General features: G+C 51.9%; 2 protein-coding genes across 3 annotated transcripts in view; one reads left to right on the top strand and one right to left on the bottom strand.

The window, feature by feature from the left end:
* Col5a3 (collagen type V alpha 3 chain) overlaps positions 1-3922 on the bottom strand; it is a 39922-nt gene extending 36000 nt beyond the window's left edge. The window contains exon 1 of one of the 2 annotated variants that reach the window (XM_020165831.2): positions 3678-3922. In XM_020165831.2, coding sequence (XP_020021420.2) covers positions 3678-3780 — 103 coding nt within the window. In that variant the 5' untranslated portion in view covers positions 3781-3922. The remainder of the gene's footprint in view (positions 1-3677) is intronic. The other variant, XM_020165832.2, reaches the window with a different exon arrangement.
* A 2084-nt stretch (positions 3923-6006) lies between these two features.
* On the top strand, positions 6007-11627 carry Rdh8 (retinol dehydrogenase 8). The gene is made up of 6 exons (XM_020165773.2): positions 6007-6109; positions 9065-9223; positions 9723-9902; positions 10735-10828; positions 11073-11256; positions 11349-11627. The coding sequence occupies exons 1-6, from the start codon at positions 6007-6009 to the stop codon at positions 11562-11564; spliced, it is 936 nt and encodes a 311-aa protein (XP_020021362.1). The 3' UTR covers positions 11565-11627.
* The last annotated feature ends 6451 nt before the right edge of the window (positions 11628-18078 follow it).

Below are 18078 nucleotides of genomic sequence, written 5' to 3'. Positions count from 1 at the left end.
TTTTGCTCTGGTTATTTTGGGGATGAGGTCTCAAGAACTGTTTGCCTGAGCTGGCCTCAAACCTCGATCCTCCTGACCTCAGCCTTCCAAGTAGCTAGGGTTACAGGACTGAGCCACAGGTGCCAGGTTTCCTACTCTTCTTCTGCCATCCCTGCTAACTTTTTTTTTTTTCTCTTTTTGTGGTACTAGTGTTGAAACCCAGGGCCTTGTGTATGCTAAACAAATGCTCTACCATTTGAACCACGCCCCCAAACCTTTGGTTGGGGTTGAGATAGGTCTGGATAACTTTGTCCAGGCTGGCCTTGAACTTGAAATCCTCCTGCCTCTGCTTCCAAAGTAGCTGGGATCACAGGCATTTGCCATCACACCTACCCTAGCTGCTAACTTGTATTTTAGATTCACCACCACCACCACCAAACACACACACACACACACACACACACACACACACACACACACACACACGTGTGCATGCACGCACCCCTTCTCCATCTGACTTACCCCTTGACTCCCCGCTGTTCCCGTCCCATTCCTTCCTGAGGCCTCCCTCTGATTACCCCCTGACTTCTTCCCCTGCCTTTTCCACTCTCCTCCATCTGACCTCTGACACCCCGTTTTATCTTCCTCTTTGACCTCCTTTCTGATCACCTCGCTCTGATAACCTCAGCCCCCTTCCCCCTCTGACCCTCTTCCTCTCTCATCTTAGCCAAAGAAGGGACTGATCTGGCCCAATCCGACCTTGATCCAGGCCATCCTCCTGGCTGCACCCCAGACAGCCAGGCCAGTGTTAAGTGGAACCACATGGCCTGGGCAGAGGTGGGTGGGGGCTTCCCCTGGGCCCAGAGTCCCTGCCTGGTCCCCTCCCCCACCCTCAGCAAACTGTCCCACTAACCCCCTGACCCAGCCTCTTGGCAGGATCTAGATTCTGTCGAGTCTGCCATGACCTCACCCCTAGGGGCGGCTCTGCTGACCTCACCACTGGGAACAGGAGTTGGGGGCCAGACTTGGAGGGAGGGAATGGCTTGGGTGAAGACCCCCATCCCAGCTCTGCCTGGGTCAGAAATAACCTTCCTTCTCCTAACTGCACAGGTCTGCTCCAGCCCCTGACCCTCTTGCCCCAGTGTCTTTCCTTCTGTCCAGCTCCTGCCTTCTCTCCGCCCTGCTTTCTGAACCCATCTCTGCATCCAGCTCTGAGTCAGTTGGTAGGTCTATCAGTCTTGCTCACTTACTCAGTCTGTGTCGGTATTTGGTTAACTCTCTTCTCGGAGAATTACACATCTCTATGCATCAGTACTGTGCAAAGATCTCTCTCTCTCTCTCTCTCTCTCTCTCTCTCTCTCTCTCTCTCTCTCTCCCCCCCCCACCCCCATCTTTAATTGCCTGTTCTGTGGCTGGACTGTCATTAAGAGGTATTTGGGTTATAGCCCCCTGGGGCTAAGATTTGGGCTCCCAGGCTCTTCACACCGCAAGGGTCAGTCCCCCATGGACAAATCAAACCAGCTGCACACTCCCCACCCCCTGAATGGGCCGGGGTCCAGGAAAGGAACCAGATCTACAACCTTACCCTGCGTGGAGACTTTCTCCCCCACAAAGACCCCAGCCTCTACGCAGTGGAAAGTGTCTCCCCTAGGCCACTGCTCCTTCAGATATCAAAAGTCCTTTCTGGCATCCAATCCAAAGGACTCCTGCTTCAGTCCTGTGTCCCTTGTGCAATGACCTTTCCGAAACTGACTGCCCTTTCTTTCCATGGCTGGCGGTGTGACAAGGAGATACACAAGAGGCATTGAGTCCTGCCTGCAGGGCCAGGAGATAGGGGGTCTGTCAGGGACCCAGCCCATACTCACCCCACACGCACGCCCACACCCTCTTCCATATGCTAGTCAAGGTCCCCGGGGAGATGCTGGGTGGAGTCTAGGATGTGAAGGCAAGGACTGCATCCCACACTGGGATGCAGCTGGAATCCTCCACCCCCCCCCAGATGTGTGGGAGAGCGTAGGTGGGTGCAAATGTGTGTACGTGCAGGAGAGTGTGTGGGTGACTGGATACATCAGAGAATGACTGGGAAGTCATTTGTGAGGTGTCACGTGTGTGCAAATATTGGGTCTGTGATGGTCTCTTAGGTGCAGGTGTTTGACACATGGATGTGTCTGTGTGATGGAGACCTTGGTCTGTTGTAATAGCTCCAACTCACAGTGAAAGTGACTCTGCAACGCAGTTCCTGAGAGAATGTGACAAGTCAACGAGTGGGCGATTGGTTGTGAATGTCGACCATGATTGCATGGATGCCAGGGGAAGCACGTGTGAGAATCTGAAGACGTAGGAGAGTGGCAGAATGCTGTGTTTTGGGGGGACGCTGATGGGGTTGGCTGGGTGTGGCCACGGTGTTTCCGTGTCCCAAGAGTCTTATATTCTGGATGGATGCCTGAGATTACATGATCATGCGGATGTGTGAGCATGGGAATGGGGCATAGGCTAATCTGGGATTACCCACATGGGCAGGAACCTTCCTGCACTCCAAAGAAAGTGCGAGAAAGTGTTGTAGTGTATGCCCGAGCTAGCCGGGGCTGGGACACTGAGCTCACCTTAATTTCTTGTAGGGTCTAATCTGGGGTCCCCTAGATCAGGAAAGCCCTGGGCCTAACCTGGGGTCCTTTAGATCAGGAAAGCCCTGGTCATTCACCAGTTGAATCTCTTCACCCTGGGGGCACCCTGGGGCACCCCACCCCCACCCCAACCCTGCGGGGCGCGGCGGGGCTCCGTGCCAGATGCGCGCAGCTGGGCATGCGTCAGCTCTGACTCACCCGTCCTGCGGCCCCGGGACCCCTGGGGGAGCCCTGAGAAATTCCTCGGGAAAAACACCCCAGGCTCTCGCAACTGGGACGGGGAGCAACTTCCACTCCCGCCGCCCCCGCCGCGCTCCGCCCCGCCCCGCCCTGCGCCCCGCCCCGCCTCGCCCCTCACCGCGGCCCTGTCCATGGTGCTGACGATCTGGCTCTGGGGAGCGCGGGGTGGGGGTGGGGGGGCAAAGGGTGGGACCAAGGGGGCGTGAGCCAATTTGGGGCAAAAGAGGAAGAAGGAGAACAGGGCGCAAAGACAGGTGTGGCCCTCCTCTCACTCTCATCTGTACTCATCTCAGCATCAGCCACGCGAACTCATGGACAATAAATTACACCCCACCCCAGTCACAACTACAGCTCTCCCAGGGTCATCTGGAAACACACAGTCACACCTGTAACACACACACGGAGTCAGACACAGACAGACACGCTGGACACAATGCACGCTCACATGTCACTATACACACCCTCCCAGGGACCATCCTGTCACCCAAATTCAAAAGTCACCATTAACCTCCACGTTTAAGAGCATGCGTGATTTCAGCCCCAAGTGGCTGCACACTCATTGCTACACACACCGCTACACATTGCATTTAGTTTCATGCACCCGCCAGTAAACACAGCCACACGTTTCCCAGGACAGTTGTCACACCCCTAAATCTCTCTCCACCCCACCCCCAGCTGTCACACCCACAGATCAGCCAGAATGGGACTCTCACATCTCCACCCACACGCAACGCGCATGACCCCCACGCACGCCCCTCATTCACATCTCCACACAGTGTATGGAATCTCTCTGGATCCTGCACCCCAAGTCCTATGCCCTCACTCCAGGCTCACCGGCCAGCGTCCGGGGCATAAGTTGCAGCGCGACCAGGAACAGGCAGAGGCCGGCCCGTGGCTGGCCCAGGCCCCGGTGGCTTCCCATCCGGGCGAGGCCCATGCGCAAGGCGGGGGACCGGACGGGGCGGCTGCGGGGCGCGGCGACTCCTCGGGTCCGGCGCGGTCACTCGGCGGCCGGCTGCAGTCGGGATCGGCAGGAGACTGGACAGACCCCGCCCGGGCCGCGCCCTGCGCTCCAGCAACTGCCGGGCGGGGCTGGCGGGAGGCGGGGGACCCACGGCTGGAGGGGGAAAGTTTGCACCGAGCGCTGATTGGCCGGCTGGGGCCCCAGGCCTGGAGCCCGCTCTGGCCCCACCCCCGGCGGAGGAGCAGCGTCACTCCTAGCCAACCGTAGAACTCGGGGTCCCAGCCTTACCCCAAGTCCTTGCCCTCCTAACAGGTCCGCTCAGGGATCTTAGCCTCCTTCAAACCTCCAGTCTCCATCTAGGCCCTGGAATTAGGGCAAGGTGTGGCTCTATACCAACCCCTTTTGGACTCATCCAGGTCCCCAAGGGGGAATGTGGGTTCCAGCCTCACCCCAAACTTTCACCCACCTGTCTTACCTCAAGACCTTCCACTCAGACCGCCTAAGTAAGGAGTTCTCATTCTCCCAAAAGTCACCTGAGGTCTCCAAATTGATTTCCCCACCTTGCTGTAAACCCCCATCTCTCCTTGTGGTCCTGGTACCACCCCCCCAAACTCTAAATCCTCCAAGAAAGCACTCTGCCTAACTCTATCCCTAACCCTCATCTTCCTCCCCCTCGGGTACCCTAATGGCTACCCCGCCCCAATCCTACATCCTCACATCCCCACAAGTGTCTCCATCAGATGGGGGAGTCTTTCCCTGGGGGGGGGTGGATTCCTGCCATTCCTGGGATGAAACAAAGGCCTCTCTTATCCTACTGGGACACCCCCCCCCAGTGTGAAGAGGCCCCAGGGGTTCAGGTAGTGCTCCTGTGTAATTGGACAAGCGCAGACACGCAGGATGTGAGACAGAAGTTTCCCAGGGAGGAAGCAAAAGGGCGGACCCTGGGCTCTGAAATCATTCCACCCCCCCACCCCCCTCCCCCTTTGGGGAACAGGGAGCTAGATGCAGGCAGCTCACTCTCAACCCGGGCTCCACAGACAAAGAGTCTCTGTGTCCCTGGGGAGGCAGGGGTAGGGCCCCATCTGGCCTGAGGAAGAGCTGGGGGCCTCTTGGGATGGGAGAAGGAGAGGGAATTCCCCCATCCCGGAGCAGCACCTCCACCATCCCCAGGCTCTTCCCAAGCTGAGATTTTTTATAACTAAAAGACTCTCATAAAGTTCCTGCCATGCCCTGTCTTGCTGGGAAGTTCTTCCTGTAGTCTAACTTCTTGTAACCTAACTGTAGTCTTGTTAACAGTTCTCAGACCCTGCTGGGACCACACTCACTGTTGGTTTCTCTCACTCTCCTTCCAACTAGAGATTCTTGGGTGTTTGTTTTTGAGATAGGTTCTCATCATGTAGTCCAGGCTGGCCTCAAACTGGAGATGCTTCTGTCTCAGCCTTCTGAATGGTGGGATTACAGGTGTGTACCACCATGCCCAGCTTTCTAACTGCATCCAGAATAGAGGCAGTAAGAGAAGAAATCAACCCCTACCCCCAGTTCCCCCCACAAACATTCTCCATGTCTGGAATAATTTAGAATCATAATAAAAATGAAGATAAATAAACTTTATGAGTGCGGCAGTTGTAGAGAGGGAGAGAAGGTGAGAGAATAAGGAGGAGGAGGAGGGGAGGAGGAGGGGAAGGAAGGGAAGGGAAGGAATGACATTGGGGATGGAACCCAGGGTCTCACATCTGCTAGGCAAAACAGCACCACCACCAAGTCACACCCCCAACCCTCAAGAGGAATTTTTTTTCTTTTTTCTTTCTTTCTTTTTTAGGGGGGTGGGGGCGGATCTGGGGGTTAAACTCAGAGCTTCACACTTGCAAAGCAGGCACTGTACTGCTTAAGCCACGCCTCCAGTCCATTTTGTTCTGGTTATTTTGGAGATGGGGTCTTGAGAACTATTTGCCCAGGCTGGCCTTGAACTGTGATCTTTCTGATCTCAGCCTCCGTAGTAGCTAGGATTCTAGGCTCTCAACAGGAATTTTGACACAGGAAGGGTGTATGGAGCTTAAGGGATCCTTAAGTTGAGACTTCCTGGGCCTCTTTTCCTGCAGGGGATCAGGTGGAGGGGCTTAGAAGGCAGCCACTGAGCTGGGTGGGGTGGGGGGGGGAGTCAGGTGCTGTCCAGCTGAAGTCACATGTCCAGAGATCAACATGGCCTCCCCACCCCAGACTGTTCTGATCTCTGGCTGTTCATCAGGAATTGGTCTGGAGCTTGCTGTGCACCTGGCTCACGACCCCAGACAACGCTACCAAGGTAAGGGGAGCAAGGTGGAGCCACAAGACACAGGCATGAGGTTGGCTTTATAGGACCCCCAGCCGGCAGCCCAGTCTCCACTATCCTGCCCCTTCCAGCTATACTTGTGGACTTGGGGAGGGCCCAGCACTCATGAAAGGAAGCCCCCTTTCCACCTCTCCCTCCATGGACCATCCCCTCTCCTCGCCCAGTCCAACAAGTATTTCTTGAGGCTATACTGAGTGCCAGGCACTATTCTGGGTGCCAAAAAAAGAAAAAAACCAGATGTGAATAGGAAACCAACATTTCAGCCTTGGGTAATGGTTTAGTGGGACAGAGGAGACAGACAGTAAACAGAGAAAAAGAAATTACAATTTCTCTAGTGGTACCAAGTGCCAGGAACAAAATAATAAGGCCAAGGAGGGAGGGTAGCATGGGGTGAGGACTGGCATTTTTAGCAGGGGTGGTCTAGAAAGACTCCTCTACAAAGTTTGGTTGAGCAGCTCCAAGAACGGAAGAAGAACCTCGCTGAAGCACCCTTCCCCAGCCTTCCCCAGATTACTGCTCCAAGATAAGCCTCTCAGGTGCCCTTGACCGTAGGGGCTTAAGAAGGCCATTTATTTGTAGACGCTTGCCTTTGTGCGGCTCTGGAGTGCATTGCAACACCTTGGGCCCCAGCTGTAGGAACCTCTGACCTACAACAGGCTGGACGGGAGGAAGGCAAAGGGCTGTTACTTAAGAGGAGCTGTGTGTGTGTGTGTGTGTGTGTGTGTGTGTGTGTGTGTGTGTGTGTGTGCCACTGCAGTTGGCACAGCTGCTTCTCTCCCTCTGTTTTCTTGTTTTGGTTTTTGTGGGACTGGGGTTTGAACTCAGGGTCTCACACTTGCAAAGCAGGTGCTGAACAGCCTGAGCTACACCTCCAGTCCATTTCGCTCTGGTTATTTTGGAAATGGGGTCTCATGAACTATTTACCTGGGCTGGCCTCGAACTGTGATCCTTCTGATCTTTGCCTCCTGAGTAGTTAGGATGACAGGCAGATGTGAGCCACAACACCCAGCTGTTGTTTTTGGTTTTGTTTTGTTGTTGTTCTTGGTGGTGCTGGGGTTTGAACTCAGGGTAGGCAGGTGCTCTACCACTTGAGCCACTCTGCCAGTCCCCAGCTATTGTTTTGCTATGTAGCCCAGGCTGCACTCAAACTCATGATCCTCCTGCCCGTACTCCCGAGGGCTGGGATTACAGATGTGCTTCACTGTGCCCACCTGTGCCCACTGAGCTCTTAGTATATGACAAGATCCATTTTAAATGCATCTAGTATGTCATTTAATCCTCAGTCACCCCAGGAGGTGATCCTTCACTAGCTCTTGCCTCATTTTATTTCATTTTGGGTGTTTGAACTCAGGGCCTTGTGCTTGCTAGGCAGGCTCTCTACCACATGAGTCACACCCCAAGCCCTTTTTGCTTTAGTTGATTTCTAATAGAGTCTCTAGTTTTTGCCCAGGTTGGCTTGAACCATGATCCTCCTATTTGTGCCTCCCACATGTCTAGAATGCCAGGTGTGAATCATCATGCCTGGCTTATTGGTCAAGATGGGGTGTCACTATTAACTTTGCCTAGGCTGGCCTCAAATCACAGTTCTCCTGTTCTCTGCCTCCCAAGGAGCTGAGACTACAGGTGTGAGCCACCACACACAAGTCTTGCCTTATTTTGGAAATGAGGAAACTGAGGCATTAGGCCACCGGAGGTTCTTGCCCAGCCAAGTCCTTTGCCATGGCCCAGCAGAAAGAAGGCAGAACTGAGATTTGAACTGGGGCAGCCCAGATCCTCTGTCCCTGTCTGTCACCTCAGTGCATGTGTATGCAAGTGGCCCCATCCATCTGTATCAGATCTATGAATCACACAGCCTTGCAGACAATGTGCAAATAGGGCTGGTGGAGTGGCTCAAGTGGTAGAGCGCCTGCCTAGCAAGCATGAGGCCCCAAGTTCAAACCCCAGTACCACAGCCAAAAATAAATAAATAAATCACTCCAAAATTCATGGCGTCAAACAACTATGCTCAGTCCAGGTATGTTGGTGTGTGCCTATAATCCCAGCACGTGGGAGGATGAGGCAGGATGATTGTGAGTTCAAGGCCACCCTGGGCTACATAGCAAGAGCAGGTCTCCAAAAAAAAGGCTCAAGAGCGGTTGGATTCAACTCCATGTACTGTAGAAAGGTGGTAAGATTTTAGGAGTTCGCGGGATGGGAAATATCGATGTAGCCATTTTTGGGAAATGAGCTAGTGAAATAACTTGTGAGTCAGAGGTAGTGGTGAGCAAAGTAACTAACATCCAGTAAGTGTTCCATGATTTGGGATTTCTTATATTGGTGATGTAATGTGGCCATTCATGCTGAGTGCAGTTGTGTTGCCTCTGGATGTACACACAGATTTTTCTCATGGCAATCCATTTTATATTTATATTTTTTTGTCTTACTCCTTAGGCTGTGAATTCCAAGAAGGCAGGCACTTTATCCTATTTCACACAATAGTCTCAGCACCTAGAATAAGCCCATGGTGCATAGTACAAGGAAATGCTTGTCAGATGGATGGATGATGTGGGTACAAGGAAATGTGAATGCACAAGTCAAGCACAGTGGCTCACACCTGTAATCCTAGCTACTTGGGAGGCGGAGATCAGGAGGATCAGGTTTGAGGCCAGGTTGGGAAAATAGTTCTCAAGACCCCATCTCCAAAATAACCAGAGCAAAATGGACTGGAGGTGTGGCTTCAGCAGTAGAGTGCCTGCTTTGCAAGTGCAAAGCCCTGAGTTCAAACCCCAGTCTCACCAAGAAAAAAATGTGTGTGCATAAGTGTTCATTTGCTGAGTGCCTAATGGATGTAGGCGTGTAAACTTGTGGTTCTCCATATCTCTGTGACTGCTCATGCAAGATCACACAAACATACAGAAAAAAGAAGCCAGCTCTGCTCTCTGTCCCCAGTGGTGGCCACCATGAGGGACCTGGGAAAGAAGGAAACACTGGAGGTGGCTGCTGGAGAGGCTCTGGGGAAGACCCTTACCGTGGCCCAGCTGGATGTGTGCAGTGATGACTCAGTGTCCCAGTGTCTTAGCCACATCCAGGGAGAAGTGGACGTGCTGGGTAAGAGGCCCTCTCCCTGGTCTAAGTATAGACCCTTAGCAGGTCCAGATCTGAGCACCAGCCTGTGGGCTTCCTGTGACCCTGGAGAAGGAGGGAGACCAGTTGTCCAAAGGCTGGGACCACCAACCAGTCCATTAGAGGTGTCAGGGCTGATCTGATACCTGGAACGGGGTAGGGTTAATGAACAGACATTCTCACATATGCAGACAACCATATGTGGTTGGAAAAATTGGTCTAATGAGTCACTTGGAGAAGGAAGTGTGATGAAGCAGCCACTCACGGTCCCTAGCAACCTCCTCAGGAGGGTGGGCGTAGCCATTTTTGATGCAATTTGGGGTCAGTGCTGAATTGCTCATGCACTACAGGGAATTCTGTTCCCAGTGGCTCTTCCACCCACCCAGGCCTGTTCCACGTGTGTCCACCCAAGACACCCTGGACTTGGAGTAGGGGAGCGGGACAGCTGGGGAACTTCAAGGTTACACTCAACATCCCCCATTAGTGAATAACGCTGGAGTGGGCCTGGTGGGGCCCCTGGAGGGGCTCAGCATAGCTGCCATGCAGAGTGTCTTCGACACCAACTTTTTCGGGGCTGTCCGTCTGGTCAAAGCTGTGCTTCCGGGCATGAAGAGGAGGCATCGAGGCCACATCGTGGTGGTCAGCAGTGTCATGGGGCTGCAAGGTGAGTCCTGGGGATCCACCCCTAGGGATTGCACCTCTACTGTCTGGCCCTCTCGAGGCTCATGTTCCAAAGGAGCCTGGAGAGCTGTGTTGAGAAGGATTCTGAAGTTCAAAAGAAAAACACAAATCTCTGGGGTAGATTAGTTATGCCTGCCCTGGTGTAAGAGTGGGTGGTGCTGGTATGTGTGCCATTAAGAGCCATCCACATCCCAGAACCAACTCCACTTCTGAAGATCTCCAAAATGCTCTCCCAACCATCAACCCAAACCCCAAAGAACCATTAAGACCCTCTCTCCTGAGACTCCTCTTTGCCAAACACACCCCCATCTGGACCTAGAGACGCATAAATTGAGGACTCTCAGCAGAAGAGAGAACACAAATTGATTCGTTACATCTCCGATGGCCTCCTCTGGAGACTGCCTGCTTGCCACCCATGCTCCTGGAACTTTCTTCCTGGAACCCTTCCTCCCCGCTGGAAATTTCCTGAGAACTGTCTCCCTCCTCGGTAACCTCTAAGGAATTGTGACCTTGCCATGGAGAAGCACTAATAAGGTCCCTACTGAATGCCACTGCTTCCGTGAGCCCTGGGGGATCCCATGCCAAGGATAGAGGGAAGTAGGGAAGTTTCCTGAGTCTAGGAGAAGCTGGAAAGAGGTGGCATCTGGCACCCCCAGGATGACCTTGTGTGGACCCTAGTGATCCCATCATATAAGGACATGCACTGAGTTTACCCTCATTTGATCCTCACATCCTTTTTGCTCCGTCTCCCAAACACAATGCCTATCACTCAGACACCCCCCCACCAAAGACCCCTTCTCCTCCAACCCTCCCAGGAGTCATGTTCAACGACGTCTATGCAGCCTCCAAGTTTGCACTGGAAGGATTCTTCGAGAGCCTGGCTATCCAGTTGCTGCAATTCAATATCTGGTGAGGAGGGGGAAGCGGCAGACTGTGCGGGGGCGGGAGAGACAGTGAGAGGGAGAGGAGGGAGAAGGATAATAGGGCGAGTATTTGGAGGCAGGGGAGGAGGGAGATCAAGGACTGGGGGATGGAGACAGTGGAGAAGATGGAGAGAAATGGAGGGAGGAGGAGAGGGGCGCAGTTGTGGACAAAATGGGGCAACATGTGGGTTGGGGCACCAGACCCACTACCACCCCTGCCCCATCCCCAGCGTCTCCCTGGTGGAGCCGGGCCCTGTGACCACCGACTTTGAGGGGAAGCTCTTGGCTCAGGTTTCCACGGCTGAATTTCCAGGCACTGATCCTGACAGCCTGGGCTACTTCAGGGACTTGTACCTCCCAGCCTCCAGGGAGCTCTTCCGCTCTGTGGGTCAGAGCCCACAGGAGGTGGCCCAGGTGAGTGGCCCAGCAGATATGGTTCAGGTATGTTGGGGCACTAAGGGAAAGGGGGGTCCCTGGATCCCAGCACTCAGGGCTCCATCCCACAGGCCATTGTCAAGGTCATCAGCTCTACCCGACCACCCCTGCGCAGACAAACCAACGCCCGCTACATCCCATTGACCGCGCTCAAAGCCGTGGACCCCTCGGGCAGCCTGTACGTGAGAACCGCCCACAGACTCCTCTTCCACTGGCCTCGCCTCCTCAGCCTTGGCCTTCGATGCCTGGCCTGTGGCTGCCTCCCAAAACGGGTGCGGCCGGGATGAGCAGAGCTGAGCCTGATCCTCCTCACCTGGGAACAACCAGGGCTCCTCAGTCCACACCCAACTCAGTGGGCCACCACAGACTCATTCATTCATTCATTCATAAGTCATTCATTCATTAAGTCACTCAGCAAACTGCCTCACTGCTCTGTGTCTCCACATGGCTAAAATCCCAGAAAGGGCCTCAGGTTCCAGGCACAGACCCCTCCATGGTTCAGGCTGGAGCAGAAAGAGGGACACTGGGACTCTAGGCTAGGAAGCCCAGAGCAGGAAGCCAGTTACCTGTCCAGGAGGAAGGGGTGTCACAGACCTTGAAGGATAAGATAGGTCTGCCTCATTCAACTCCTAACTTCATCATCTTGGGCTGGTGGAGAGGCTCAAGTGGTGGAGCATCTGCTTAGCAAGTGTGAGGTCCTGAGTTCAAATCCCAGTCCTACCAAAAAAAAACTTAATGTCAATTTTTTTGCTGGTACTTTATACTTGCACATCAGGCACTTATGGCTTGAACCACACCTCCAACCCTAAAAAAACTTTTTTAAAATAACTTCCTGATCCTGGTCCTGGGAACACAAGGATGATGCAGAACCAAGGCTCCTCCCCACTCCCCCCCACCCCGCACAGAATTCTCCACTTTCCTGGTCATATACACCATATTAACACAAGGTGTTTGTGCACAAGCTCGCCATCTATACCTGTGTTTTCACTGAATATATATTTATAACCACAAGCTGTCATTATACTAAATATTTAGTAAAACTAAATTTCTTTAAATTAAAAAAAATTAAAATGCAAACAGGATCCCCCTCTGAACCTCCAAATGTCAGGTTCCCTTGCCTTCCTCCAGAGACCTTGGAAGAAAATGGACTTTGGGCTGAAATGCTGGCTCTGCTCTTACTTCACAGGTGACTCCCAGGGTGGCCGTGGATAGGTGACCGCCTACTCAAACTCTGTAAAGCAGAGGTAGCAATAACTGAGCTGGGGTGACAGGAAAAGTCCCCCTGCATTGGGCCACTTTATATGAGAAGTGCGTGTTGTCAGGTTGCTGGAGTGGCTCCATGGTAGAGCACCTGTCTAGCAAGCACAAAATGCCTCCAAAAAAAAAAAAAGTGTGTGTGTGTGTGTGTGTGTGTGTGAGAGAGAGAGAGAGAGAGAGAGAGAGAGAGAGAGAGAGAACTGAGAGGTATGTGCTCTACTACTGAGCTACATTCTCACTCCCACTTCTTTTTTTTTTTTTTAAGCCAGAGTCTTGCTGTGTAGCCCAGCCTGGCCTTGTGATCCTCCCACCTGGATTACAGGCATGAGCCACCTAGCCCAGCCATACATGAATTATATTCAAAGACAATTATATCTCCTTGTCTGGAAGGAGAAGGCACCATAGGCATGCTAAGTAGATGCAGTTGTCCATATTTCATCATGGGGGAGGGGAGTGAAGCACGCAATGGGAGGATTTGATTTAGGATGAGGTTGCTGTGTGTCACTGCTTACTTTCCATCTATTTCCCAAGGCTGGCAGTGCCATGATCCCCTCCATCCCCTAGAACTACCCCCTAAAAATTCCCATGTTGCTTAAATCACTCAGAGTCAAGTTCTGCTGGCTGTAGCAAAGACTCCTCCTAAGTCTGAGTGGTCACTATGAAAACAAGTCCAGTGAGGGGAAGCCGTTATTAAACTCTGGCTGGATGCCATCGCTGACCAGTGGACATTGGCCAAAGACAGGAGACTCCTGGTTCTGGATTGATACATGGTGCCCGCCCCCAGCCTCCCCAATCTCATGGAGATAAGTCTCTTCTTCCAGTGGTCAGGCCAACACTGGACTCTGGTTCCTCTGCCACGATGTGAGCTGATCCTTTCCTTCTTTCTTTATCTTTTATTTTTCTTGCAGTCCTGGGGTTTAAACTCAGGCCTTGTGCTTGCTGGGAAGGTGCTCTACTACTTTAGACACACCCCACCCCTGATTTTTTTTTTTTTTTGCTCTCTCCCTTCCTCCCTCTTACCATCTCTTTTTCTGTTTCTCTCTCTGTCTCTGTCTCTCCTTCCTTGCCTCTGTCTCTGTCTCTGTGTGTGTCCCTCTATCTTTGTGTCTCTCTGTTTCTCCCTCCCTCTGTCTCTCTATGTGTGTCTCTCTCTGTCTCTGTCTTTCTCTGTCTCTCTCTGACTCTCCCTCTTTCTGGAGGAGCTTTTATCTTTTTTTTGTGTGTGTGGTACTGAGTTTTGAACTCAGGGCCTCACCTGTGCTAGGCAGGAGCTCTATCACTTGAGCCATGCTCCAGCCCTGTGTCTCTCTCTGTCTCTGTCTCTTTTTTACTCTTTTGTGTTGTGCCTCCAGGCTCCAGCTCCAGTGCCTCCAGCAAGCTAAACACATGCTCTGCCACTCAGCTACATCCCGGCTAACCTATCGGGAGCTGTGGTTCACTTGATTTGTAAAATATATTCAGAGCCAGCCACTCAGCACCTTCATGGCGGCCGACCTTTGTAGCATCTGCTGGGGAACAGTCGGCCCTCTGTAGCTGAGGGTTCTGCATGAATCCAGTCAAGTGCAGACAGAAAGCAATAAAAAAAAATGAATAAGCTGGGTGTAATGGTGCACACCTGTAATCCCAGCACTTGGGAGGTGAAGTCAAGAGAAATGCAAGTTCAGGGCCAGTCTGTGCAACATAGTAAGACCCTGTCTCAAAAAAAGGAATACAAATTTAAAAATACAGCACAACAACTACTTCCATAGCATTCACATCGTATGAGGTATTGCACGTCACCTAGAGACGGTGAAAGTCTAGAGGGGGCGAGCATGGTGGAGCACGCCTGTTGTCCCAGTTATGCAGGACGCACAGGTAGGAGGACTTTGGTCCAGGCTGGCCCCTGGCAAAAATGCGAGAGCCTATCTGAAAAATAACTATAGCAAACAGGGCTGGTGGGGTGGCTCAGTGATAGAGCACCTGCCTAGCAAGTGTGAGGCCCTGAGTTCAAACCCGAGTGCCACCCCTCAAAAAAAAGACATTTTGAAAACAATTCTATCCTCTTTCCCTCAATTGTCAGATTCTTGACTCCCCCACCCTTTCCTGTTATGATTGGGTTTTCTAGCCAGGTCTTCTTCATGATTATACAAGGGGGAAAAACTTATGAATGAATAAACAAACTGGGATATAGCCAGACAATGGAGTATTACTCAGCATTGAAAAGGAAGGAAATTCTGACACATGGTACAATGTGGATGAACCTTGAGAACTGTGAAGTAAAGCCAATGACAAAAAAGAAAAGTGCTGCATAATCCCAAGTATATGAAATATCCAGAGAGCACATAAATCCAGCCATTTGTAGAAGAGTGAAGGCCAGAGGATGGGAATTAGTGTTTCATGGGGATGGAGTTTGAGTTTGGAAAGGTGACAAAGCTCTAGAGATGGTGGTGATGGCTGCACAGCGGTGCGAGTGTGCACTGCACACTTAGAAATGGTGAAATAGGCCAGGCATGGTGGTTCACCCCTGTAATCCCAGCCTTCAGGGAGGCAGAGGCAGGAGAACTTCGAGTTAAGACCAATCTGGGCTGCATAGCAAGATCTTGTTTCAAATAAAAAAGTTAGGATAGCAAATTTTGTATTATGTATACTTTGCCATAAATTTGAAAAGCAGCACAAAATGTTTTAACAGGAAAAAAATACCAGTTTATCTTTTTTTTTTTAACTTTTTCACTAAAATCAGCTTACACACAACACAAGATTTTGCACTTCAGTTCTGTTCTTGAATCATATACCTTGGAGGGTTTTCTGTGTCATCTTCATTCTCTAGCCAATCTGCGATATATTGCTTTGTGTAGATAAGTGGTAATTTATGCAACGGGTCCGCACTGAGCGATCTTTGGGCTGGCTCCAGGCTTTTGCTATTGTATAAACATCTGTGTGGAGTAGCTCTGTGTGCACACATCATTTCACACATGTGCAAGTGTTTCTTCATGAGTTTCCTTGGCAAAGAATCTATGCGTTTGCAATTGTTAGGAACACAAGCAAATTCATCTCCATCCTGGAGGACAAGGGTGTGTGTGCTAGCTCACTTTCCACAGCCTTGCCATTCAAGTGTTATCACTCAAGTTTTAATTATTTTTATTTGTGTGTGTGTGGTACTGGGGCTTGAACTCAGGGCCTACACCTTGAGCCACTCCACCAGGCCCCTTTTTGTGTTGGGTACTTTCAAGATAGGGTTTCCTGAACTATTTCCCCGGACTTGCTTCGAACCTCGATCCTCCTGATCTCTGCCTCCTGAGTAGCTAGGATTACAGGCGTGAGCCTAGCTGGCCTGGCCAGCCAATGACTCCTACTTCACTGAGACTTTCTGATCTCAGCCTAAACAGCACTTCCTCCAAGAAGCTTGACTGCCCAGGCTAGCCGAGGCAGCAGCTCCTTATTCCACCTGAGTTCTCCTTGACCAAGCTGGGGACAGCCTAGCTCTAATTACACCTGGATTTCAGATGCAGATAGGAGTAATATCAAACCAGCAGCCCCAAATGTGGCTGCTGAATTCTTCCTCCCTCTTAGCAGCAGATTTCTCTTGAAAATTCTCACTGCCATGCCAGCAGAGACCTCTGGGGACCAGGAGACGAGGCATAAGAGATCAGGAAGCAAGGGCAAGTTCTGAAACCTTGGAGAAAACAAAAGGACCAAGGAGCCTGCCCTGGGTGGGGGACTGGGCTGGGGTACTGATAAGCTGGGCACATCTCTGGACCTCAGTTTCCTCGTCTGTAAATCAGAAAGTCCCTGATACCGTCCTGCCACGTGTTTAATAAATCCTATTTGTGAGGTGGAGAGTTATAGGAATTATCTCTAGGCCTCCTGAGTCCTGCCCAGCCTTTTCCCGGGAAGTCCTGGGCTCACAGCCCTTGGGCTAGGGGGTAAAAAAAAATTTTTTTTTAATTTTTAAAAGCCACAGGCCACCCATCCTTGCACGGACGCGTGCATCCCGGGCCGGGAGGAAGCAGCTCCAGTGCAGCAGCTGCTCCCGGCGCGCGGCCAGCGGCCCCGCCCTCCCCGCCCGCATTCCTGCGGGTGGGGCCCCGGCCGGCCGGAGGCGCGCTCGCGCCCTCTAGTGGCCAAGTGCGGGAGGACACGTGGACTTGACCGTGAACAGCCAAGTGACAGCTCCAACCCACAGGCTGGATGTGAGGCCGACCTTATGGTGGAACCCACAGCTTCTCTCCTGTCCTCTTGATCTTCCTCTTCAGGTGCTCAATAGATGGTTATTGAGATAGATCCGGGATTGAAGTCAGGAACAGATATATGAAACCTAAGGTCCTATTACTGGGGAGCTGGGAGAGAAAACAGGCAGGGACCAAGAATAGAGCCCCTGACATCTCACCTATGGTTGTTTTTGTTTTTGTTTGTTTTTGTTTTTGTTTTTGGTGGTGCTGGGGTTTGAACTCAGGACCTCACACTTGCTAGGCAGGTGCTCTACTATTTAAGTCACTCCACCAGCCTGGCTTCGAACCTCGATCCTCCTGATCTCTGCCTCCTGAGCAGCTAGGATTATAGGCGTGAGCCACCGGTGGCTGGCAAAATTTGAGAATATATATATATATACTTTGCAGTACTGGGGTTTGAACTCAGGGCCTAACATTTGCTAGGCAGGCACTCTACCACTCGAGTCACTCCACCAGCTCTGACACCTTTGGATCAGCCTCTGTTCCAGACACCTGAGAGTCCCCGCTTCCAACAGAGGGAAGCTGTGAACACCTGGTGGGGGACAAAGCTGTGAAAGGAAAGCACCCCCTCCCCCAGGCAAAGGACATCTGAGCTGTTAAAGATTCCCTGACAGCTGGGGATCATGAATGGGTACACTGTTCTAGAACCTTCCAAATTAAACCTGCTCTGCGCCCCACCACCACCTTCCAACCAGGTCTTAATTTGATTCTCTTGATTCTTTGGTAGTTACCTCTCAACTGCCTGACACACTGGGCAAACCGACCAGCCTTTGTGGGCCTCAGTTTCCCCATCTGTACAATGGGTGCAGGGCTGTGAGAGTTCCAGGAGTTGCAAAGAGCCCATGCTCACCACTGTGTCCCCAGCTTGCTGAGTAGAGCCAGGCTGGTGGCAAATGCTAAATGAGTCTTTGTTGGATAAGTGTCTGTTATCACTGTGTTGGTGTTGGGGAGTCAGGGTCCTTGCAAGAGGCGAGACTCCTCAAGCTGGCAGAGAAAAACCTCAGACAGAATCGTCTGCAAGCAGAGATCACTTTAATGGGTCCAGAAAACGGCCAGCAAGAATTTTTTGAGTACAGAGAAAGCCTTCTTCCGGGAATGTTTCAAGCATGATGTGTTTTCTTCTCTGGTTTTAATATGTATAATTTGTCTGCTGGAAAAGGAGGCTGTCGTGACGAGAACAATGGACAATGGCCACATTTACCAAGCAGCTCCGGCTCCTGCAAGGCAGGGGGAACCCCGCTGTGGTGCACGCTGGGTGCAGAGGGACCTGGAGCCTGGCAGGCAGAGTTTGACCCCTGGGTTTCTCAGAAGGCTCCATAATGGCTGCTCCTGGGGC

Source organism: Castor canadensis, chromosome 14, assembly GCF_047511655.1.
Source record: "Castor canadensis chromosome 14, mCasCan1.hap1v2, whole genome shotgun sequence".
Taxonomy (NCBI): domain Eukaryota; kingdom Metazoa; phylum Chordata; class Mammalia; order Rodentia; family Castoridae; genus Castor; species Castor canadensis.
This window is presented reverse-complemented; position numbering and strand designations above follow the sequence as displayed.

What these genes read in the sequence shown, in the direction of transcription:
- Rdh8 (XM_020165773.2), top strand. Translation starts at nt 6,007, where the DNA reads ATGGCCTCCCCACCCCAGACTGTTCTGATCTCTGGCTGTTCATCAGGA. An exon ending in CAGTGTCATGGGGCTGCAAG is followed by an intron (nt 9,903 to 10,734) that starts GTGAGTCCTGGG and finishes CAACCCTCCCAG; the next exon opens with GAGTCATGTTCAACGACGTC. An exon ending in TTGCTGCAATTCAATATCTG is followed by an intron (nt 10,829 to 11,072) that starts GTGAGGAGGGGG and finishes CCCCATCCCCAG; the next exon opens with CGTCTCCCTGGTGGAGCCGG.